This window comes from Dendropsophus ebraccatus, chromosome 15 (assembly GCF_027789765.1).
Source record: "Dendropsophus ebraccatus isolate aDenEbr1 chromosome 15, aDenEbr1.pat, whole genome shotgun sequence".
Taxonomy (NCBI): Eukaryota; Metazoa; Chordata; class Amphibia; order Anura; family Hylidae; genus Dendropsophus; species Dendropsophus ebraccatus.
The window spans coordinates 54383949-54410785 of record NC_091468.1 but is presented as its reverse complement, the minus strand read 5'-3'; the positions used below and the strand labels follow the sequence as shown (position 1 = coordinate 54410785).

General features: G+C 42.7%; 1 protein-coding gene across 1 annotated transcript in view; it reads left to right on the top strand.

The window, feature by feature from the left end:
• Positions 1 to 23897, top strand: part of APLF (aprataxin and PNKP like factor) — a 112212-nt gene extending 88315 nt beyond the window's left edge. Inside the window, exons 9-11 of the mRNA XM_069955103.1 lie at positions 12453 to 12499; positions 16179 to 16211; positions 23599 to 23897. Coding sequence (XP_069811204.1) covers positions 12453 to 12499; positions 16179 to 16211; positions 23599 to 23810 — 292 coding nt within the window. The 3' untranslated portion in view covers positions 23811 to 23897. The remainder of the gene's footprint in view (positions 1 to 12452; positions 12500 to 16178; positions 16212 to 23598) is intronic.
• The last annotated feature ends 2940 nt before the right edge of the window (positions 23898 to 26837 follow it).

Sequence of the window (26837 nt, the reverse complement as noted above, 5' to 3'; positions counted from 1 at the left end):
GGTTTGCAATTAGGCTCCATTCACGTCACTGGAACTGAGTAACAAAACCTGCACCCAGACTGGAGACAAGAGGGGTGCTGTCTCTGGAAAAAAGTGGCCATGTTGGATAACCCCTTTAATATGAAACTATTTACCAGGGCTGTTTCCAGTGTATTACAATATACACTGGTGCACAGGGTGTTGTGATCACAGCTGCCTTGGCCTTACTTCAGGAAGGCAATTCCTCCTGTAGAACTTACTACTGGAGCGACCAAAGTAGTGACAAGACCAATGTATAGCTATAAATAAGAGGTCTGCAGGTAAAGACTGCACACAAGGGTCTATATTCTTTGTGTACCTGCTGTTTCCGATAGAGTTTTTTATGAAAAGCTGCTGCTCTGCACATTCTGTCTCTAAATTTTAGCTGTTCCTGAGCTAGTGGATAGGATGGCCTTTGTACACAACACACACAGAGGAAAGGATGCTGTTCCCCTGTATGTCTATAGCACCCCCTTAGATGCAATAGCATAGAAGACAATATACATCAGTACTGGCCAGCTTGAAAGCCTTCCTTTTTTTGTCCTTGCCTGTCCCTCTTTCATACATTTGTATAGGTAGCATGTAATCTGATCCCTCAGTTAGTCTGTATTAAAAACACAACATAGAATTGATCTGGTTTTTCTTTATCCCCAGAGTGAATAAAAAATGTAGAAGGGGGTGTAGCTTGATAGGAGAAGCAAGAAGCATTTTTCTCTGATAAGATATATATTCTCAGAAAAGGATTATAAACCTTTTACATTTCAAGACAACAGTACAATATTCCCTTTGCACGTCTTTCTATTCAGGCACATTCTAGATGCATTTAGGTTGAACTTCAGCATGTTTTTCTTTAAATAGATGTATACAGCTCAATGGCAATTATATTAAGTGAGTTGTACACTATTTTGCCTCAAGGCTGCTGTACAAGAGGGCTGTGATATTGTATTTGACAGCACGCCACCATTTATTGATTCAAAGGACATCAAGACGGTGATGGTTGAGAGGTCACAATGTACCTAAATGCCTCAGAGATTGTTTACCCCTTTAAAACCCCTTTAAATTCAATTGATAGCCTATTCTAACTCGTATCTGAATTATTAGCATATCACTGCTTTTTTTTACTGCATCCGGCCATGCACACTGCATAGCTCTCGGCCAAACTTATGCTAGGCCAACAGCTATTGTCTTATTTAGATATCGTCCATTAATGAATTCCGACTTAATAGAGGTAATTTCCCTGTTCAGAATCTATATCTATTGACCAGAAAGGATTTGATCTGAATGGAAATGTGTAATTAATTTTTCTGGAAAATCGGAGACTTTTACTTTGGGACAAGCATATTGGCAAATGAAGCATTCTAACAAGAAGGGATTATCCTGAGCAGATAACCCCTTTAAGTTTTTATTTATCAATCTTTTAGACTGCCTTCCCTCTGTAAGTGCTCAGATGGACTGGAAAAACACAGAACTTCCTGTTTTCTCACCGTTTCCTGTTTTTTTGAGGAAAAAAGAGACTCAGAAAACAGGAAGTGCTGTGTTTTCCATGATAACTAAATAAATAAATTATGAATGTAAATTGCAAACTTTATATCACATCTACTTTTGATTTTAAAAGTTATAACGACAGTGACACGTTAACGTACCCGGCTCCTGCAGCAGCAACGTCATAGCCCGGCTGAGCAATTACCTGCTCAGCCAGTCAGTGCCTGGGTCAGTTTCCCGCTGCAGTCACTGATTGGCTGAGCAGGCAATCAATGACTTTGCAGGTAGTAAAGCTGCTGGACCCCGACGGCGGGGATGGATGAGTTAACTGTCTTATTTTCACACCCACCCCTGCCTGCCTGCAGATTTCATAGTTGGTGGGACTTCTCCTTTAACATCTCCTTGAAGACGCTCAAATCTTCACATGACTTTATCAATTGCAGATGAGGTCACACAAACCAGTGTTGGACAATTTGTGCAGCGCTTTAGTTCTGATCAGCCAAGGAAAAAGCCTCTTCTTATTCATCACCTGATCACTGACCCTTTTTCATGTGCCAGGAATGATAAGTGGCTCACATGAACTCTTATTCAGCCAACAATTGACATGTGTACTGGGAGTCTAATGCTGCGCTCACACGGAACGATTATCGTAATAACGATCGCATTTGAGTGATAATCCTTCCGTTTAAACACAGCAAACAATCAAACGACGAGCGAGAAATCGTTCATTTTGATCTTTCAACGTGTTCTCAAATCGTTCGCTAAAAATTCGCAGATCTCTTCGTGTAAACAGTCTTTTAAAGATTCACCCTATGTGAAAGATGGGCTTAAGCGATCTTAAAAACGATTGTAATAACGCTGATCGTCGAAACGCTGATTGTTATAAAAACCAAATCATTGCTTCAAAATCGTTAAACTATCAATTGGGCGAATTATCGCGTCATGTAAACACAGCATAAGGGTGCCTTCACACATACCGACTCGCAGCAAAAAACTCGCTGCGAGTTTCTGCTATGAGCCGAGGTCCTGGAAGGCCCCTATCACTACATACAACAGTGGTCTGAAAGACTGCTGTGTGTATGTAATGCAGCTGCCCCCTTAACCCCTTCGGCTCCCGCACCGCTGTCTCCATACATTATCTGGCTCTGGCTGCACGGGGTCCCGGGGTCCTGCTCTGCCGCCCAGCCAATCAGTGGCTGCGGCTGGGCAACACACTGATTTGCTGGGTGGCAGAGCAAGACGCCGGGACCCCGTGCAGCCAGAGCCAGATAATGTATGGAGACAGCGGTGCGGGAGCCGAAGGGGTTAAGGGGGCGGCTGCATTACATACACGCAGCGGTCTTTCAAACCACTGCTTGTATGTAGTGATAGGGGCCTTCCAGGACCTCGGCTCGTAGCAGAAACTCGCAGCGAGTTTTTTGCTGCGCATCATATGTGTGAAGGCACCCTAACACAGAATTGGTAAAGTGAGCCCATTGCTTAAAATGACGCCATGACTGCAAGAACAGACTTTCACAATTTTATATTCACAGAATTACATCTGTGTACAGTGATGCTCCCCATAACTTCTTGGCTTATTGTTGGAAGGTTCCCACTGCTGACTGTTATATTTCCAGTTAAAACGTACTATTTGGAAATTGATATTCATGAAATTCCCTTTTTTATTCTAGTAGTTCTAACGATCTTTACGTATATCTGCCTCCAGAAGCCAAAATCGTTCAGTTAAAACATTGGTGGAGTTCTAACATTCATACATCCATATTCATTACACTTGAAAGCAATGTGCACGTGTGATGTTTAAGCACGTGCATTATATGTGAAACGCTTCAGGGAAAAATCATGCAGATAAAGTATCACTAGAGGGCAATTGATCCTTACCTGTTAGCAGAAAATCAACAATTCTCCACTCCTGACTCTCTACTGTGAAGTTTCTATTCATTACAGAGGTGAGATTTATTTCATGCATAAAATATGTTCCATGATTTCTATAGCATGTAATATGACTTAACTATATCTCTCGCTTTATGAAAGAAAAGAAAAAGTAATGCCGTGTTTATCGCCTGCAGTCTTATAATAACTTCTAGAGAACACACATATGAATTCATAAATGGAGCTGTGTTCAAATGTCATCAAATTTGGTGACAATGATAATGTGAAGAGCTCCTCCGGCAATTGTATAAATGTTTGGAATAATCCTCCGAAACCCGGCTGAATAGTATGATTGGAACCCAAGTAGTAAGGCTGGCTTTGACTGTTTGGGCTTTGCTATGTGATCAGCATTACCAGGCTGATAACTTATGACGAAAGAAACACCTGCGATGAAGCCTGGTAATGCTGATCACGTGACAAAGCCCAGACAATTTGACAATCAGAGCCCATGCAAACAGTAAGGGTGCCTTTAGGGCAGGGACGGGGAACCTACGGCTCTCCAGCTGTACAATTCCCATCATGCCTGGACAGCCAAAGCTAAAGGGATGTTATCCGCAAGAATTCTGTAGTGTGCACATATCCTTAGGATAAATGCACCCTGAGCAATTCTCGAGGAATTGTAGCTGAAAAGTTCCTGCTTGAAATTCCTCACCTGGTCTATGTGCACACTGAGCAATTCTCGAGGAATTGAAGCATAAAGTATTGAATTCTATAGGATTCCTCTTGCAGATCTACAGCAGAAAATTCTGCTCTGAAATTCTGCAGTGTGAACAACAGAGCAGAAAACCCATTTAACACAATGGGACTTTGCTCTGTACATATTTTACGGGAGGAATATTAAGCTGAAATTCCTCTTCAATTCCTCACCTAATTCCTCGTCTTTTCCTCAGTGTGCACATACCCCTATTCTGCTCTGGCAGAATAGGAGCAGAGTTTGTGCGTAAATCGAGCGGAATGCAAGCAGAATTCTAGCCCCATAGACTTCTATAGGATTTCTCTAGCGGAATCCGCCCGAAGAATTGACATGTCAATTCTTTGGGCAGAACATGTATTCCGCGCAGAATTCCGGATGGAAATTTCCGCAGTGTGCACGGGCAGTCGGAAATCCCATTTTTCTCTATGGAAAGGAGCATGTTGCATTTACACAGGCGGATTCCGTCCGCTTTTTGCAGCGGAATGGATTTGAAAGAGGAGAAATCTCAGTCTTTCCTTTATGACCTGTTCTCTGTTTATAGTCTGTTCCTGGCTTTGGCTTCAAAAATCTGTTAAATAAATCTCCCTGTGTAAAGTCATCCTCAGGCTCTATTTAAACAAAGCAAAACTGCAAATCTGGGAACACCACCTAATGATGCAGTCCAGAGGGATTTTAGTAGTAGTAAGTAATATAAGATGTAAATTATTTATTGTTACAGCCAGTATTTTACTAAATGGATAAACTTGTAGAGGATGAGGTAAGCTTATATACGAAGGATAACTGAGGACGATAAATCTTAGTGTTGGCAGCTCTTCAGATACTTTGCACATTGAGTTCACATCTTAAATGCAGATGTTAGAATGTGCTTCTCAAATGAATTATGGTGAATCTTGCTTCTAATGAAGTTATCATCAGCAGATATTGTTTTTTATAATATCCATTTTTGTATAAAAAAAAAGTTAACTTTGATCCTTTTTGGACAGTGTTCTGTAAAAATTGCAGTTTTATATCCTTAATGGAACCTTATGCCCTTATGGTGCTGCCCCTGGTAGAGCAGCAAATATAGCAACATACACATAGAAGGGGGAACATTTATCAAGACTCACGTACCAGTACTTAAATAAAGCCCCGCCTCTTTTCCTCAGCTGGATTTACTAAGAGGCACACACCTCCTAGTACAGCCGTACAGCCTGGCGCAGGCTCTGAGGGGAGGTAAGTGTTGAACCCCCGTCTGTCAGTATAAGTGATTGTGACCCCCTGCAGCCTTGTGCTTATGCTGTCACTGACTTCATGACAGGCAAGATTCATGACAGTCTGCTGCCTGACCGCGGCTCCGCCAACATTGAGGTGTATGGGACCGCTCACAATGGAGCGTCCCAGCACACATTTAAAGCTCCTTCACTGCAGAAACGTATATGTACTGTACGTTCCTACTGCTCGCGAAATGTGCAATCGGAATGTATATTTACAGATTGCTGACGTGAAAGGGTTAAAGATAGCTTTCAAATCTACATGAACTACAAAAAAAAAAAGCATTAAAGCTGGAGAAATGTTAATTCTAAATTCAAGGATGTAAATTATATAGCTGCAGTCAATTATATAATTATTCTTTTCCTATGGATGTGAATTTTTTTATCAATAAAATAACTTTCTCTTTTTTTGCATGTACTAATGGATATCTCTCCTCTCTGAGGAGTAGTCTGGTAATTGTTACATTCATAGAAATAATTTACATTATAAAATGCCTTTTCAACTCCATCCACTTCCGTTACTTTAGTGAAAATGATGTTCATTTAGATTTTCCGCTCATTGAAATCACTAGACTGCTTTTAACTAGGGTTTTTGTTAAAGAGTGAGTAGCATTATGCAATATGTAGGTACCTACATTGCACATTACCATACACTGTAGCCACATGTTCACAATAGCCTCATGTCTGAGCTAACACGTTTTTGGAGACTACAATAATTTTATAGCATTGGTAGTGTTGAATACTGTGCTGTGCTTGTCATTAAAGGAGAAGTCTGGCGAAAATTTTTATTAAAGTATTGTATTGCCCCCTAAAAGTTATACAAATCCCCAATATACACTTATTACAGGAAATGCACATAAAGTGCTTTTTTCCCTGCACCTACTACTGCATCAAGGCTTCACTTCCTGGATAACATGGTGATGTCACTTCCTGGATAACATGGTGATGTCACTTCCTGGATAACATGGTGATGTCACGACCCAACTCCCAGAGCTGTGCGGGCTGTGGCTGCTGGAGAGGATGATGGCAGGGGGACACTGCATTTCCTGTAGTAAGAGTATATTGGTGATTTGTATAACTTTTGAGGGGCAATACAATACTTTAATAAAAATTTCCGCGTGACTTCTCCTTTAAGAAATGGAATCCCCAACAGAGCTGTGAGGGTTATGTAAAGACTTCCAGAATTGTATATGTACCTTACATCTAAATGTGGATATTGTATACACCAATGTGCTACATAATTAGGGGAAATTAGTTCTTTAGCAATGGAAAAAAAAAATCAAATAAACTGTTTATGGGTGGGTTCACACATAACATATCCGATGTGTGAACCCACCCTATAGCTGTTTTACATCTGCATTTCTTTATTTTGCTAACGGCGGCTTAGGCCCCTTCATCAGTATATTCATTGAGGGGATGGGTAGGGGTTCAATCAAAGTGAGGTCACCAACCTCAGAGTAACCCGCCAATGGAGAGAGACGAGTACAGCACTTGGCTCTTTCATCTGGCTCCATAGAAAATGGATAGAGCCACAGGTCACATACCACACTCTCGGCTGTATTCAAAACAAGGGAGCCGAACTAGAGATAGCCAGGGATATAGATTTGGAAAGTTATAAGGATAGGTCACAGACATGTCAAAGCTTTTGTTTGGTCATTGTCTGATCAGGAGATCGAGCCAGAAGTCAGTGTGCAGTGCGTTTTCTCCTGGCTCTGTGTTACTTGACCTTGATGGCCATGTAATGGAAGTCTATGGGGCCATCCAGGTCATACAGACACAGAGTGGATAGAGAGGAGTACACGGCATCGCAACCATCATCGAGCTGGTAGTGTTGAACAAACTTCTCTGAACCTGAACGATTGGCCTTTTACTCCCGGTGGCTGGAGAAGTTGGAAGCCATTCTAAGGAGCCCTTTAAAACAGGCATGCAACCATAGCCATATCCATTTCTCCTGATCGGTGGTGGTCTGAACACTCAGACCTCTACCGATCAAAACTTTTAATTTGTCTCTGGAACATTTCAATGTTTTTTTTTATGGCAGTTTTTTTTCTAATGACTACTCTACAGAGGTGTAAAGGGTAAATTTAGCAGTTTTCATACGTTATTTTATATTATACGCCATGGTGCTTGTTCCAGTAAAAAGTGATCTTTTATCAGTTGTGGATTGTCCTACCTAGGCTTTACGGCCACAGGGCCACTTATCCCAACCCACATGGCCACTGTAGGCCCCGTCCTCGTTGACGTCATCACTGCATAGGCTCCCTAAGTGGCCATTTTTGTGTGCTGACTTAGAGGAGGTGGGGCCTAGACCTTTAGACTGGCCCATTCCAATGGTCATCGAGGGGTCGGGGCCTATGCAACAATGATGTCAGGTAGCACAATACACAGATGATAAAAGATCACTTTTTACTGGAACAAGGGCCATGACGTATGATATAAAATAAGGTATGAAAAGTGCCAAATTTACCCTTTACACCTAGAGAAGTCAGAATGCAAAAAAGTGTTACTTTTAAGTATCCTGCTGGTGTGTTTCTGCAGCTTCTAAGCCAAGCCCTGTATTCAGAGTTACTGTATATACCTTAAACAGGGTTTGTTTGTAGTCTGTAGGCAGGTAAGAGCTATAGGCAGGACTGTAGATATTCTGCCTTATTTCAGATGCATCGAAGCAATCTTTAGTGTATGGCTATGTCCTCACAACGTCTTTTTTTGCCATTTTGCTGCCTTTTTTATATAGCCGTCATTTTGGCGCCAAAAGATAGCCATTTATATGAATTACAGCCGTGATTTGTAGAAAACAGCTACTTTTTGGAACTGAAATGACGACAGTCCCCCCCCAAAAAAATGCTGTGAAACAGCTAAAAATAGAGGTTTTGGGAATATAGCCCATAGCTTTAAGGGTAAATTCACACGGGCGTCTCGCATAAAAAAACCGCAGCTAATCCGCACCTAATCCGCACCTAATCCGCAATACACGTATTAATTATAATAAGAATAATAAATGTATTGCGGATTAGCTGCGGATTAGCTGCGTTTTTTTTAATGCGAGACGCCCGTGTGAATTTACCCTAAAAATGTGAAATGACATAGATAATCATTTAATGAATTGTGATAATATCTCAAATTTTATAGAATTTCTAACATTTTAAAATACATCACATTTCTTTTTATCCTTCAAATTATTTCGTAAAAGAAAGACCAAACCAGACACAGATGTCACGGCTACTTTGTTGCTCTCGCCTCCCGATTAATTGCTTTTTGAGACCTATTTGCTTGGAGGTAAGTTAAGACAGCAGCGGAGCAATCATATGGATCCCAGGCACCGACTAGCACAATGCATTTGAAAAGACCAATTTGATAAACCCCGGCAAAGCTGTTATGTTATTACGCAGCTGTCACAAATTACAGTTTTGGCCTTTTTCTTAGTATTGTACATCTGATTTGTTGCGCCTCACCAAACCCATTTTTGTCAGGGCACGGATAACGTGTTGGCTTTATCCATGAGCCAGGAGTGAATTTATTGGGTATGTGCTGTGAATTTTACAGCCTTCTTTTTAAATCACATACTTCAGTATCCTAGATTCGAGCTTGTTGCCATTCAGCGGCTTGGCTACCAAGCTACATCTTGCAGGGACATGTGATTATAATTAATGGCTGTGCGTGGAGCGGCATATTTTATTATTATTTTTAGTCCGCTTCCATTTGACTTTGTAAAGTATATTAATCACTGACCTGTGCTTGGTGAAGGGCTCTATGAAGGACTTTTAAGAGGTTTAAAGTCTACATAATTATTATTATTTTTGGCTAATTTCCTAGAATCATCAGCTCATGACATTTGTTCACATTTGTTCGGCGACTGCCTACACAGTAATTTGTGTTGAATCATTAATAATAGGGTTCATGATCCTACGTGATGTAAAGGAAAAACATAAATTGACCCACCTTTCTGTTAAAGGACAATCGGAGAAAATTAGTTCACAATAGTTAAAAGAGAAGTTTGGTGATTTAAAAAGATTTGTCAGCCGGCAGGGGCAGAGGGGAGCATAATAAATAATCACTACTCACCTATGCCCATGCCTTTACAGCGCTGTCTCACCACTACGGGGCCTTTTTAGCTGCAATGTCATGACGCGGTTGATGGACTGCCCATTCAGCCAGTAATTCACTGGGGCGGGACATCGCTGCAGTCACTGATTGGCTGATCGGGCAATCCATGGGCCAGGTTGGGTATTTTCCCCAAAGTCATGAGGACATTGGAAAAATGCCTTCAGGAAGGGGTTCCGGAGCCTGTGACAATGTGCTTTACAGGCATGGGGAGAGGTAAGAAGTGATGCTGATCATTTTTTTTTTAAATCACCGGACTTCTCCTCTTGGTTCTCTTGAGGAGGACTTATACTTCTCTTTCCCATTGGAGCCACTTCTGATTTTGGTACAAAAACTGCCGTATGTGAAACCAGTAAAAACACAAAAAACACTATGGGCATAGATTCTTAAAAAAAAAAAAAAAAGAGTACTATTTTATTAACACATTTCATCAATAGACATGATAATAAAAACAGAAATGCTAAAAAAAAATTGACAAAATCACAAATCTTCTGAAGTAAGATTTGTTGTGTGAGAACTCAATGTGTGACTCTGTTTAACCAGTGGGGTGACAGTTGAATAGTCATATCTAGGGTTACTAGCTATTATTGCAGTTAGGGATGGTCCGAACCTGACGAAGTTCGGGTTCGTATGAACCCGAACGCTCGGCAGTAGATTCCCACTGTCTGCCCGCTCCGTGGAGCTGACGGATCCAGCGGGAGAAACACCTGGAAAACTGGGATACAGCCTATGGCTATGGCTGTATCCCAGTTTTCCAGGCGGTCCTCCGGCTGGATCCGCTCGCTCCACGGAGCGGACAGACAGCGGGAATCATTACCGAGGGTTCGGGTTCGTACGAACCCGAACCGAACTCAGTTCGGACCATCTCTAATTGCAGTTTATTACAAAGCTCAGACTAAATATTAGTGCTTGGATGCTATTGTTTTATTTGTAATTTGTGATAATTTTTTAGCATCTCTGTGTTTTTTTTAGAATCATGTCTATTGATGTATTGTGGCAATAAAATAGTTCTATTTTTTTTTAAGAAACTATGCCCATAGTGTTTTTTGTGTTTTTATATGTTAAGTGGGTTCTTTCTTTTGCAGTTGCAGCTGCTATACGGAGGTATTTGTATATCCCTGTTTTTATTATCATTAGGGTTAACCTTGAATCATTTTTGTTTAATCGTGTGTGAAAACATATTTTTTTTTTACTGATTTAAACTGGATACTGAAACATGTGACCTGTGCACATCAATTCACATGGGAGCATTAGCTGAACTGTGAACCCCAGCTATTGTTAATAGTGTGTGATCTATACCCTGATGTCATCTTTCACGGTCTGTGATGATAAGGAACACACTGCTGGATCTCTACAAAACAGCAAGTGTCAACTTATTATTAGGCCTAGGGGTCAGAATTATTTTATAATATAGATAGTAAAATGGAAATTGAGAAAGGAAAAACATCTCCAGAAATTATTAAAAAAATCTGTTTAACATTGACACATGATATTACATTTTCTGATAATACATAGGACCCTTCTACAACCACCTGTAGGTGTCTTCTCTACGGAATTACAGCTTTTGGGAAGGAAATCCTTTATTGTTGCCTTTTGGACTTATCATCTTCATTAGGTCTTATTACACTATATACAGTCATCTTCAAAGATGCCCACAGTAGGATTCGCTGACCACAGCTCTTTGGATACAACAGTCAGGGCCCTATTCCACCGGACGATTATCGTTTGCACAATCGTTAACGATTAACGATCTCAAACGACCACTATTGCGAAAGACCTGAAAACGTTTACTCATTTCCATGGAACGATAATCGTTACTTATGATCGTAATTGCGATCGTTTTTTCTTCGCTATTTATTCGCTATTGCGTTCGTATCTATTGCGAACAACCGAACGATGTCTTATTCAATGCGAACGATTTGCGAACGAGCAACGATAAAAATAGGTCCAGGTCTTATAAAGCGATCAACGATTTGGTGGAATAGGGCCCTTAAGCAAATTTTCAGTCCCTTTACAAACTACGGTATATGTCAGGACCAATCAATGTCAAAGTACATATTAGATGTCTATGAAATACGGCATCCAGCACTATAGCAAAGATCATAGATAGATCATAGATAGGAGACTAATAGATAGATTTATTTCTTGCTGTTCTTAAAGCAATGCTGCTAAAAGTCGAGAGGAGGAAATAAGATGTGCCATGTCCTGAGGAGGAAGCGTTCTGTATAATACAGAGGGAGGATTTATCATGAAGTTATTTTTTTTATGATTTGGAGGTTTGGGAAAGAAGAAATGTTTTTCTTGTTAATTCTTAGAATTTTCCTAATAAAAATAATTAAAATGTTGTTCTGCATATACTGTGCTACAACACAGGCACGTACATTTTTTCCCAAGAGAGGCCTACATTTATGGCTCTGGATACCGTAATAAATTTCTGTCAGAAGAAAAAGCACATATTAAAGCTTATCACGCAACATGTTTCAATTGGTTTCTGGTGTGTAGATGGATATTGTTCACTTTTAGCTGTTTCATGAATTTCTGCATCTACAGAAGCGCAATAGTTACTCCCAATACATGCTGGATTAGTTATACACATAGCAAACACACACAGGGATTGTCCAGACAGGACATTTTCAGGTTTATTCCCCTTTTATTATGCATCTTCTCCTCCCCTCTTTGCGGAGCATTCAGGGTTGTGACATCACATGCCCACCCAACCAGTTGGGAGCGGCGGTGGGTCTACATTGTCACAAGCCTGAACTGAAAAGCGTCACAGCTGCATAATGCCGGTTGCAGTGCAGAAGCCAGGTAGGTAAGTGCATGCTAGGTTTTTCATTCACCCCTTCTCAGGCCATGTACCTAAAAAGTGTCCTACCCAACCAACTTTAAGTTACTGATTTACTGAGCTTTAAAGTCTTAATAATAGCAAATGGTGAGGATTGGTGTTATATCATGTATGTAAATGTTTTATGTTTCAGGAAAAATCCACAGCACAAGCTGGAATACAAGCACACTAAACCACCAGGTAAGGGTGACCAACAACACATGATTGTATGGAATGAGGTTATCCAGAGTTAGGCACACAGAAAAAGTCAGGAAATGTCAGGAAATCTGCATAGGTTAGGTGATCGAGAATCACTGGTTACTACAAGGATATGGTTGGCCATTATGCACAGGACAATGGGAATAGTGCCAAGCAATGTTGGTTATGTGAAGAGCTCAGAATGGTGTCTCCTACCTGTTTAATTTATAAACTGTTCGGGGAGGGGACCAGATCTGTTACTATGGGGGAGGTTACTGGCGGCAGCTGTGCAGGGGTGGCGGCTGCTGGGGAGGTGGGGTGGATGGGGTGGTATGTCGGCTGAGGAGGGGAGGGGGCTCGGTGATGGGGTATCTCCCTGGTACTACTATCCCATCATCTGCTCATACTATGAGCAGATGATGGGAGGAGTAGTAGTGTCTATCTGTCCCACTGCACCAGGGAGGGAGGGAGGAGGTAGTTAGATGCACCAGCACCTCTCTCCCTCCCTGCTCAGTGCTCTCCATTTGGAGAGCAATTGTTCTTGTTCCCCAAATTATTCCATAAACATAGTCCATCAATAAAGGGTAGTTTTTACATTACATACTCTTCCATATACTGCAATACAGTGCCATAGACTTCTACATATACTGCGCCTCCTGCTGGACACTCCATAGGAATTACTCCTGATTCGTGACGTCAGTTTTTCAGAGAGTTTGAAGACTCCCTGATCTACTAAATTAATGAAAATAGCAGTATATGTACATTTCCCATAATTAATGTACATTAGGAGTTTGTCTAACTTCCATGAGTAATGACATATTCAAAAATACTTTTGGCTGGAGTTGTCCTTTAAGGCATCAACACCCAAAAGAATTACTGCATAATGACCCCAAGCATGTTGTAATGATCATAGACATACTCATGAAACCCATATCAGTGAATGTCTTTGGGATTACTTACTTTTTTTTCACTTGCTTACAAGAAGCATGGACAATATACATCTGCAGACTGAATGTAGTTATTTTCCAGCATAATATTAAAAAGAATAAACACAGCTGTGCCAACGAGTTAAGAGACATAAAATGAAGTCTTTCCCCTTTATCCCCTCATGGCCACATACATCAACATGTCAACCTTCTGTGCACCCTTGATGAGAACACAGTATTTGAACTGGCAGCACTTAAAATCCGACCTTTGTTGTAGAAATATTGAAAGCAGACAATGCAGCAGCATAACATTTCTCTTAGAAAAACAGATGCATTTCACTTGCATAACGCACTTTAAATCATGGTCATCGTGTATTATCAACTTCAAATGTGTCAGCTGTTTCTAAGCAGAAAGTTAAGCTGCGGTATTGTCTGCCCCCTCCAAACCGCTTGTACCTTCAGATAGCTACTTTTAATCCAAGATCTTTCCTAGGGTACGTTTGACACGTGAAAAAATAACTTTTAAACTTGCAGCCCTTGTCAATTTGGCGTGGCCTAGAGTGTTTGTGCCCTAGGCGTGCACCGCCCCTCCACCCTTCCTCTCTGCCTTCTTCATCAGCAGGGATGGGGCAGGATTTCTCCTGGTCATCACCTGTCCGAACACTGCACATAGGCCTTAAGGATCCAGCACCTGTACAGTTTTTAGACAAGTGATGAACAGGAGAAATCCTGCCCAGGGGCATTCCTAATGGTGAAGAGGACAGAGAGGGGTCACAGGCCTAGGGTATTTACACTCTGGACCACGCCAATTTGACACAGGGCTGCAAGTTTAAGGGTGCCTTCACACCTACCGGATCCGCAGCGGATCTCACGCTGCGGATTGGCAGCAAGATCCACTGCAGATTCAGCCCCATTCATCACTACAGAGCACATACTCGCTGTGAGTACGTGCTTTAACCCCCTGCTGCCCGCAACGCAGCCCCGCCGTCTGCATCAGCCCCGGCGCCCCCATCAGCCCGCCGCCCGTCGCCCCCATCAGCCCGCAGCCCCCTACAGCTCGCATCCTGCAGCCCCCTACAGCTCGCATCCTGCAGCCCGCCGCCGAGAGCATACATTACCTGCTCGGCGGCGCGGCTGCAGTGAGGCACCCGGCTCCGGTCCCACTCAGCCGATCAGTGCTGAGTGAGAACGGAGCCGGGAGCCTCACTGCAGCCGCGCCGCCGAGCAGGTAATGTATGCTCTCGGCAGTGGACTGCAGGATGCGGGCTGATGTGGGCGATGGGTGGCGGGGCTGCGGGCTGATGGGGGCGCCAGGGCTGATGCAGGCGGCAGGGCTGCGTTGGGGGCAGCAGGGGGTTAAAGCACGTACTCACAACGGGATGTTAATCCCGCTGTGAGTATGTGCTCTATAGTGATAAATGGGGCTGGATCCGCAGCAGATCTCGCTGCCAATCCGCAGGGTGAGATCCGCTGCGGATCCGGTAGGTGTGAAGGCACCCTTAAAGTAGTTTTTTAGGACAATAACAGCATCACCTGCTGAATGGACCCCAGGACAGATCTTGGATTAAAAAGAGCTATCTGACGGTATAAGCAGTTTGGAGGGGGCAGATTGTGGGCACAGAGTCGCTTTAAACTATACTGTTTCATCATCTCCTTTTTAATTCCACATTTACATTGACTTTATCATAGGGATTTACACTTTGTACCATGGGTGTTTATATTTCTGTGTATACGTCATACTGCCATACAGTTCCATCCCTAGGAATAAATACAGACAATATTCAGAAAGGCAATTTTGAGTTGTCAGTTTAGAGATAAATGCAACACTTTTGTCGATTGGTAATGTCATCCTGTTACGAGGGACTGTCTAATTTTATCTTTTATGGTGGAAAACTATTTCTGAAACAGTATTTTAACCTTGAAAATTGCCTACAAAGAACTCAAGAAAAGGATGACAGATCGTATAAGACAACAAGATAATCGCCTTAATAAAAGGATATTTTGACACAGATGGTAGCTTAAAAATATTTAGGTAAAGAAGCAAACCGACACATAATTGTTTTGCAAAAAATAAAAGTAATTGGCTGTTTTGTTCGGACAACCCCCAACAGAACTCTTCTATGGGGTATCACTAATGTCAAATGGCTGTCAAAGACTTGGTAGTAGGCTTGACTGCACTTAAAGGGGTTATCCAGTGAAAATCTTTTTTCTTTCAAATCAACTGGTGTCAGAAAGTTATATAGATTCAAAAATCTTAAGTCTTCACATACTTATCAGCTGCTGTATGTCATGCAGAAAATGTCTGTCTGACACAGTGCTCTCTGCTGACATCTCTGGCTGAGACAGGAACTGTCCAGAGCAGGAGAGGTTTTCTGTGGGGACTGAAAATAAAACAACACTTCCTGCAGGACATATAGTAGCTAATAAGTATGGGCAGACTTGAGAGTTTTAAGTAGAAGTAAATTACAAAGCTATATAAATTTCTAAAACTATTTGATTTGAAAGAAAAAGATTTTTGTTGGACAGCCCCTTTTAACCTTTTTTTTGCACAAATCATGTTAGGGTCTCTGCACTCCACATTTTGGAATACTCCGCATATAAACTGGTTTGTCTTATCATATGTGATTTTTACACTCTATTCCTCAGTTTTTTGGCTGCACATCGTATTACAACTGTGATAAATAGAACACTGTGATAAATAAAAGCTAAAAAAAAATAGTCTGTCATAATTTTTTTTTGTATTTTTTTTTTTTCAGGGAGAAAGCTAAGGAAAAGGAATCCTAAAAAAGGTACTGTCTTACTATAACCTTTGAATTGTAGTAGTTTTATTTGCCTTTTTAGAGTTGGCGCCAGTCATATAGTTTATGAAACAAAGATGAAAAGTGTAATTGTCATGAAGCGTGCTGACCCGATCAGTGTGAAATCCATTCTGCCAGATGTTCAAGTATTCAAAGATATGACCACTGTGGATCGTTACTGTGCCCAAGCCAAACTGTATCAGAATGGGGGTCACGTGCATTAACGGCCCAGTGTGGTCGTGTGCTTGGGTATCCTAACTTCCAGTGACAGAAGGAATTTCATGCCGATCAGGTCAGCGTGCTTTATGTCAGGTACTTTATAACATAATAAAATATATATCTTCCATGCAAAAAGGGGTGTGTGTGTGCATACTTTAAAGGGGTAGTCCAGCAAAAAAAAAAACAATTCTTATCATCTGCTGTATGTCCTGCAGGAAGTGGTGTATTCTTTCCAGTCTAACAGTGCTCTCTGCTGCCACGTCTGTCTGTGACATGGACTGTCCAGAGCAGTTACAAATCCCCATAGAAAACCTCTCCTTCTCCCTAGACTGGAAAGAATAAACCACTTCCGGCAGGACATACATCAGCTGATAAGTACTTGACTCCCCCCTTTAAAGGGGTATTCCCCCCAAAATTATTTTTGCATTAATACGCTGCCCACCCGTAGCTTTCCATCTTTCCCATATAAAGTTATTATGGATTCTGCACAGTTTTGCTGTTATCCAGCTGCATTCACCCCCATGGATTGCATAGAATCATCAGACCTCAGTCCAACCCGACATGGCTCCCTGCTCCTGGCCCGCACATACCGAGACGGCATCACGCGTCCTCAGTCCCAGCACAGTGAAGTGACTGAACACTGATGGGGTGGCTGCTGTTAGAGAGGGAGACAGTCATCAGCGCAACTGTTACTGTCTCCCTCTCTAACAGCAGCCACCCGGTCACCCCCAGCCCAGAGCTCACCCCCTGTGTCCAGAGCCTCCCGGCGCACTGTCTAGCACTCACCCGCAGCACACAGCCCCCCCCGCCCCACAACCGACCGCCCCCCCATCACCCGTGGCATCTCTCACTCACCCGCGACACTAGCAGCCCCCCCCCCTCCCCACGATCAACGACCCTCCCCACGATCAACGACCCCCCCCCCCCCACGTGATCACCCGCGGCAATCTCCCCCCCACCGCTGCAAGACCCGCCCCTCGCAATCGCCCAAGTCACCGCCAACTCAGCTCTGCTACATCGGCATCCCCAACTCAGCTCTGCTACACCTTTCCCCCAACTCAGCTCTGCTACTCCGTCATCGCCAACTCAGCTTTGCTACACCGTCACCGCCAACTCAGCTCTGCTACACCGTCACCGCCAACTCAGCTCTGCTACACCGTCACCGCCAACTCAGCTCTGCTACACCGTTATCCCAACTCAGCTCTGCTACACCGTCCCCCCCAAATCAGCTCTGCTACACCGTCCCCCCAACTCAGCTCTGCTACGCCGTCACCGCCAACTCAGCTCTGCTACACAGTCACCGCTGTCACAGCCGCGGCGGCGTCCCGCGTTCCGGGCCGCCGCCGCGACCGCTTCCTGCCCCATGCAGCAGCCGGTGTCCATAGTCGGGGACCCGGCGCTGCTATCACCTCGGCCCTGGGGGGCGCCTCACCTCTCCACGCTCCTGTCTCCCGCTGTGCCGGCCGGCGCGCGCGCGCCGGCTGTCTCAGATTTAAAGGGGCAGTGCGCTCCTAATTGGTAGTTGCACCTAATCACTCCCCTATAAATCCCAGCTTGCCCTGTTCCCTGGGTTGGAGCCTCTACATGCTTCCCATAGCGTTTGGCCCAGCTCCCTGTTGTTCCTGTGTCCTGTCCGTTACCTGGTCCCAAGTCCCTGTTCCTGAGTCCTGTCCGTTACCTGGTCCCAAGTCCCTGTTCCTGGTTCCGGTTCCCCTGTCACTCCACCTGTTCCCGTGTCCAGCCTGTCACGTGCTCTCTCATCTGCAGACTATTGCCTGTGCCATCTCCTGCCACGCCTCGCCTGCCGACACCAGCAACCAAGCCAGGGGTAGCGACCTGGGGGTCGCCTGCCGCAGCAAGTCCATCCCGCCTTGCGGCGGGCTCTGGTGAAAACCAGCGGCCCCTTAGACTCCGCTCCCTGGTGAGGTTTGTGCCATCGCTGGTGCCGGTCCAGTGGATCCACTACTCCGGGCGTTACAACCGCCAACTCAGCTCTGCTACACAGTCACTGCCAACTCAGCTCTGCTACACAGTCACTGCCAACTCAGCTCTGCTACACAGTCACCGCCAACTCAGCTCTGCTACACAGTCACCGCCAACTCAGCACTGCTACACAGTCACCGCCAACTCAGCTCTGCTACACTGTCATCCCCAACTGAGTTCTGCTACACCGTCACTTCCAACTCAGCTTTGCTACACCGACACGGCCATCTCAGCTCTGCTACACTGTCATCTCCTTCATTGTCTCAGCTCTGCTATTTCACCATCATCAGGCAGAAGCATTGCATGATGGGAAATGTAGTTTCCTATCTTGGATATAGATCGGCTTTTAGAAAAACTTGCAACTCAGGAATGGCAGCAGCTAGAAAGATGGGAGACAGCTCAAAATACTCAGAGGGACTTGCTGAGTAAGGCCAGCTAGGTTTGGGAGCATTAAATTTTTTTAGCTCTTGGGGGGAATACCCCTTTAATGAAACATGTTTAATGAAATATGTTAAAAACCATCTCCAGGATGTTGGTATATAATTTGCTCAAACCATATTGCCCCATGTACCAAGTACCGGTCTCCTGGTTCACATGGGTCCCTACGCTAACTCCACACTGTGTCGGTCAGAAACCGCCAACCCTGCACAGCGTGCACATGCAGGGAAGGGAGGCCATGGAACGGCCTGCAACCCAAATGTCACAGGACCAAGCCCAAAATGCCCCCCCCCCCCAAATCCAGCCAGCACCACCGGCGTAGAAGGCTAACCCCAAACAACACAAGTATGAATATGGTATTGCACTTACCATTACTGCTGCAGATAGAATGGGAAAAATAGGAGGTACTGACATGTGAGCACAGGTGTATCCTGCTAATTTGGGTCATGTGGGTCCTATGAAGGGCAGTGCCAACTGCTCAGAAAAGGGAGAAAAATAAAATACGACATGGAGAGAAAGGAGCTGCTGCACACCACACCTATGGCTGATACTAATGCCGCTAGGCTATGTTTAAAAACCAACGCCAGGAAGTTGGTATATGATTTGATCAAACCATATTGCTCTATGTACCACGTGCAGGTCCTCTGGTTCACACGGGTCGCTACGTTAACTCCACACTGTGTCGGTCAGCGACCGCCAACCCTGCAATGTGTACACATGCAGGGAAGGGAGGCCATAGAATGGCTTTGCATTCGTACTTGTGTTGTTTGGGGTCAGCCTTCCCCGCCGGTGGTGTCGGCTGGGTTTGGGGGGGGCATTTTGGGCTTGGTCCTGTAACATTTTGGTTGCAGGGCCATTCCATGGCCTCCCTTCCCTGCATGTGCACGCTTTGCAGGGTTGGCAGTCGCTGACCGCCACAGTGTGGAGTTAGTGTAGGGACCCGTGTGGACCAGGAGACCGACACGTGGTACATGGGGCAATATGGTTTGACCAAATTATATACCAACATCCTGGTGTTGGTTTTTAAACATAGCCTAGTGGCATTAGTATCAGCCATAGGTGTGCTGTGCAGCAGCTCCTTTCTCTCCATGTCGCAAAACAAAGGATGATTGAAAACACAGAAAGGGTACAAACACACTGGGCGTATCCGCCGCGGATTTCTTGCTCCGACTTGCCAGATCGGTGAGCAGATGAAGTATACTCTCTGGCGGCGGGGGGTTAATGGGTTGGCTGCTGACATACTCACAGTGGGATGTCCATCCTGCTGCAAGTTTGTCGGCCCATATGTATACAGGGCAGGGATCCGCAGAAAAAAAAGAAAAAGGAGAGGGGGAGGGGAGGGAAAAGAAACAAACTTCTTTCCCCCTTTATTTTTTAGTTTTTTTTTCTTCCCCCCCCCCTTTTTCTTCTTTTTTCTTTCTCAGTCTTTCTCCCCTCTCCCTCTTTTTCTCCCTTTCTTCCCATCCCCCATCCCTCTTTCTGCCCCCCTCCCCGCTTTACTCCACCTTGCTGTAACCCTTAATGCCATGTTTGTGGATTTTAAAACTATGCTGTGACAAAGGCTGACGGCTGAAACGCGTCTAGAGTGTACATATTTCCTATGTACTACGGATTCAACATAATAAAGAACAAGTCTTTTATGGATTTCGTGCAGGACTTTTCTCTTTTTACTTACTCAATTTTGGGAACATAGCCTTTCCGTGTTTTCAATCGACTCCTGGTTTTGGTTGCAAAAATACTGCGTGGGAGCATAGCCTTAAAGAGGTTGTCCAGAAAAATGGCACTTTTCCCCTATCCTGTGCAGGTCGCACGGGGTCTGACCTTTGTAACCCCCTGATATCTTTATGAATAGAGCCATAGGTCCGACACACGATTCACTACTCTATTTACTCCTATGGAACTGACCGAAAGAGCCAAGTACAATGCTCTTCCGGCGTACTTGGCTCTTTCCGTCACTTCATAAGAATAAACAGAGCCGCGGATCGTGTGCTGGACCCACAGCTCTATTCATAACAGAGCCAGCTGGGCCCGATATGGAGATCAGTGGGAGGTACAGGGAAAACCTTCCCCGCAACCCCTCCTACTTTTCCTCTGTGCATCCTGTAGATAGGGGAAAAGTGATTTTTTTCCCCCGGACAACCTCTTTAAAGCCAGGACAGTACAAATAGAATAAAAACTATTAAGCCGATAAATTGATATAAGTCTGTAGAAAAGCATTTTAGTGCATCTTAGAGTCAATTTATCATTTAATAGGGGGTTTTATTATTTGATTAAAAAAATATAATTTGATATTCTTATGATCATAGAAAAAGTACATAGAAAATCGAAATGCTGCCTAGTAACATAGTAATGATGTATCATTAACATATTTGACAATTTGTAAATTAATAACCTGTAGTGTTACTGATCTCTATCATTATTCTAATGATCTTTTCTATTTCACACATGCGTCATTGAGCAATAAATAGACTTTTTGCTTTGGGCGATGCAGATTTTTTCTCTTTAGGAAAAGCAATGATCAGATCAAACTGTACATCATCGCAGGATTTCAGGGCTTGGCTCTATCTTTCTTGCGGTTTGGTCCCTCATTAACACCGTAGGAAGCATGTTTAGGCGACATTCTTTGGGAATTTCTAAAGCAAAGGCAAAATAAGAATGCAAACGTCGTGCCCATCTATCAATGTTATGAGCCACATTTCTCCAGCTAAATTACATTTATGGAGGATTATTATTGAAGCGATTCCCGACTCTTGCCTATAATCCTGCCTTCATGTTGGAGGTACATGGATCAACATAATATGAAGTACCAAGCTGGCATTTCTAATACTAAAATGTTCCTCATTACAGCTTCTAAAAATCATTTATGCCTGAGGCGGATTATCCTGACGTCTTATATATGTTTGGGGTTTGAGCCACAAATTATAGCCGATTTACTATAATTTTCTGAAATTCTTTTTCATATTATCCCCCTTCCTTCTCCTATTTGTCTGGTCCCCCTCCTGACTATTTTGTCTTAGTAAACACCTACATTTCCATGAAATAATAATAATGGAGTTTTTCAGGAAAGCGTTGAGGGGTTCTTTAACCCCTTCATGACCAAGGTCATTGATGCCCGGATGTCCAGGTCAAATTAACATAATGTTCTTCCCCGCCTTCTAAGAGCCATAGCGCTTTTTATTTTTCCACCTACAGGGCTGGTTGGGGTGTCATTTTTTGCACTATGATCTCTAGTTTTCAGTATTATCAAATTGGTGTAAATGAAAAATTTTGATCGCTTTTTATTATTTTTTTCTGATTATATAGTATTTTGTTTCGTTTATTTTGTTCACCGTGTGGGTACAATATTGTTATATTTTAATAAATTGGACGATTCTGCACACTACGATGTAATATGTTTGTTCTTTTATTTTTATTTTTTTACATTTTTATTTTTTATAATGGGCAAGGAGATATTTTAAACTTTTATTTGGGGGGGGGGGTATAGGGGTTTTTTTGTACTTTAAAAAAACTTTTTTAAAACTTTTTTTATACTTTCTTTTTATTTTACAGTTGACCATGCAATCATTAGATTGCATATACTGATCTATGCTATGCACAGCATAGATCAGCACTATCGGCGATCTGTGCATAGAGTCTGCCTGAGAGCAGACTCAATCTACAGAACGCCAATCCGACAGGATGGAGATAAGTGTCTTACCTCTGCCCGTACAAGTGATCGGGACCCAATCAATCAGTGACAGGTGCTTAACCTAATACGACACACACTTCTCTCACCCAACTAACTATACACCAAACCCTCAGGCACAAAGACCTGGGCTGCAGAACCCCTATATCCCCCCCTTTATTAATTGGAAAATAAAATATGACCTTTAATACTCTAGTAAAAATAAATAAAGAAGTGGAAAAAGTTTCATAAATACATGCATTGTATGCCAAATCAGGATAATATATATATATATATATATATATGTAATACGGGAGGAGAATGACTCCTATCACCCTGCCTCAAACCTTGCACAGCCTGCAGTGCTGAGCTAGCAGTCACTTTGTAAGCAAAGGGTATACGCTATTTAAAACACTAACAGAGGGGGGATTTTGTGTTTTAAATAGCATATACCCCTTGCTTACAAAGTGACTGCATATATATATATATATATATATATATATATATATATATATATATATATATTATCCTGATCTGGCATAGGATGTGTATATTTTTTAAACTTTTTCCACATATTCATTTATTTTTACTAGACTATTAAAAGTTATATTTTAATTTACAATTAATAAAGAGGGGGGGGGGGGGGGTTGTTAGGGGGTTCTGAACACCAAGCCTTTGTGCCTGAGGGTTTGGTGTATAATTAGGTGCTTAAGGGATTGCAGCGTTTAAGGGGTTAATCACAGGTAGCTGCCTGTCATTATCCTCTGCTTTGGACACACTGATGTGCAGGGATTGAGAGGATAAATATAAGACACCTATGATCACCCATCCTTGTATCCTTGTCCTAGACCAGAAATGCTTTGTAGTCCCCTGTAGAAGTTCCCATGTGATGTCACCCTACACTGTGCATAGTATACTGTAGCCAATCACTGGTCTCAGCTGACACTCAGGGGGACCGGCTTGTGACTGCTTAGGCCATGGAGTGATCGGTTCCAGTTGCTGTGTACTTATCACTGCCTATTACTTAGACAGATAAAGTCTTATTATTAAAGCACTGCTTTCATTGTTTTTCAGCCAAAAGAAGTGCTTTGGATGATGGCAGTGATAATGATGGTGAACCAAATGAATACGATCTTGAAGATAGCTTCATTGATGATGATGAGGAGGAGGATTTTGACATCACAGATGAAGATTCAGACTGGATGCCAGATTCGGAGGAAAAAGACAGTGAAGATGTGAAGGAGCTATTAAATGAGGCAAAAAAATTTATGAGAGGGAAACGCTGATTTCTGTGTTTTATACACAACATTTTGTTATTCAATCATAGGCTGCTTCCTTTTATTTTCAGTTTAAAAAAAAATATATATATATATATAAAATAGTGTATATATATATATATATATATATATATATATATATTATACTTACTATATAATTATAAAATAATAAAGGTAAGGATTGAAAGCTTTAATTTTGAAGATCGCTATGTATTTCGTTGGTATTTTACACCTACCTGTTTGATACATATTACTGTAGATATTTTGTACATTGTCAATGCTATTTGCCAGGAATACAACATACTGTATTTGGATTGAGTGTTTAAAAAATGCCCTAGTACATGCTTCTCTGCCTTTTACTTAAAGCGGCTGGACAGTCACTATAGCCACCTAGATCATAGGAGTGGCTAATAGCATAGGAAAGTAACACAATGGAGAATGTCCGTGTGATCCAAAGTTCTGTTCATTTGGATATAAAGGTATTTATGTACAAGTGCATCTCATTAAGTTAGAATATCTTCAAAAAGTTTTTTAATTTTTTTTTTTTTTGTAATTCAATTCAAAAAGTGAACCTCCTATATGATATAGCTTCCTAAGTGTTTAAAATGGTCCCTTAAGGTTGTATTACACCGGACGATTTTTTTTGGCGATTACCAATCTCAAGCGACCGTTTGCGAGAAACTATCTTAAATCGTTCACCCTACACGGGCCGATGGGCGCCTGATAATAACTGTAAACAAGCACCGATCTGCTAGATCGTCGCTCGTTTACTGGGCCTATTACACGCCCCAATAATCAAGGGCTGCATGGACATCGTTACCGCGGCGGTCCCGGCCAGTGAGTGGCCGAGCGGCCTGTCACCTCAGACAGGCCACTCTGGAGCTGCAGCGTGCAGGACCCAATGAGATGAAGACCGTAAGAGGAGCCCTGCAGCATGGATAGGTAATGTATAGAGTTTGAAAATCGTTAGCCGCTGGCCGTTATTACACGTAGCGATGTGCGGTCAGTACCTGACAATTGTAGGTCCAAACCTATATCAACGATCAGCCGATGATCGTTGTCATCGGCTGATCGTTGTGTTTATTACAGAGTGATAATCGGCCGGATAGGGCACATTCGGCTGATTATCGTTTTGTGTAATAGGGCCCTTAGACCATAGAACGACCAAACGACGTGTTATTACACCAAATGATGTTCAAATGATTTGTGAAAGATCAACGATGAAAATGGGTCCAGATTCTATCAAATGATCAACGATTTCTCGTTGGTCGTTAAATCGTTGCCTGCTATTACACAAAATGATTATTGTTTAAATCGATCTAACGATATTTTGAACGATAATCGCCCCGTCTAATATGCCCCTTAGTCTGGTCAGACGGCACAATGATGAGGAAGACTGCTTACTTCACAGATGTCCAGAAAGCAGTCATTGACAAACTCCACAAGAAGGGTAGGCCCCAAACGGTCTTTGCTAAAGAAGCTGGCTGTTCTCAGAGTGCTGTATCAAAGCTTAGTAATAGAAAGTTAATGTAAGTGGAGGAAAAAGGTGCACAAGCAACCGGGATAAGCGCAGCCTTGATAGGATTGTTAAGAAAAGGCCATTCAAAAATGTGGGGGAGATTCACAAGAAATGGACTGCTGCTGAGGTCAGTGCTTCAAGAGCCGCCATCACACAGATATATCCAGGAAATGGGCTACATTCCATGTATCATGACTAGAGATGAGCGAACCTCGAGTCCATCCGAACCCGAACTTTTGGCATTTGATTAACGGTGGCTGCTGAAGTTGGATAAAGCTCTAAGGCTATGTGGAAAACATGAATATAGTCGTTGGCTGTATCCATGTTTTCCAGACAACCTTAGAGCTTTATCCAACTTCAGCAGCCCCCGTTCGAGTTACGATGGACTCGAACCCCAACCCGGTTCGCTCATCTCTAATTATGACCAATAGACAACAAACGGACGCATCTTACCTGGGGCCAAGGAGAAAAAGAACTGGACTATTGCTCAGTAGTCAATGGTGTTGTTTTCAGATTAAAGTAAATTTTGCATTTCATTTGGAAATCAAGGTCCCATGGTCTGGAGGAAGAGTGGAGAGGCTGCACACAATCCAAGCTGCTTGAGGTCTAGTGTGAAGTTTCCACAATCAGTGATGGCTTGGGAGCCATGTCATCTGCTGGGGTTGGTCCACTGTGTTTTATCAAGACCAAAGTCAGCTTAGCCGTCTACCAGGAAATATTAGAGAACTTCATGCTTTCTTCTGCCAACAAGCTTTTTTGTCACTTGTCCACTCTGCCAAAAGTACCAATACCTGGTGTAATAATCAGTATCCCTGTGCTTGATTGGCCAGCAAACATGCCTGAACATAACCACATAGAGAATCTATAGAAGAAGATGATAGATACCTGAACCAACTATGAAGACAACCATGCAACCTGGGCTTTCATGACCCTCTGCAGTGCCACAGGCTGATCACCTCTATACCAACTCTCATTGATGCAGTCATTCATTCAAAAGGAGCCCCGACCAAGTGTTGACTGCATTTACTGTATGCACTTTACATTTTGATAACATTTATATGTTACATTTTTGTGTGTTTGTTTTTTTCACAGTTGGTCTTATATAATCTAATTTTGTGATATAATGAATTTTTGGTTTTCCTTGGCTGTAAGCCATATTCATCACTGTTAACAGAAATAAACAATAGAAAAAAAATCCCTCTATTTGTAATTACTCTATATAATATAATGAATTGAATTACTGCATAAAATAACTTTTTATTGATATTCTAATTTATTGACATGCACTTGTATTTCTATTCCCTTGACGATAATCAGAGCCAGGTCTGCCTAGGGCCTACAAGTAAATATGCACAGTGAAGTTGAGTGTGGCTTTTTAAAGATCAGGTCAGGAATCCTGATTTGCTGCTAGTTATTTTATTGACACTAAAAGTCCTAACAAAAAATCCATTACAGGTAAAACCTAAAGGCTACCGAAATATTTACACAGATTTTTATTATACTCATTATTATTATTA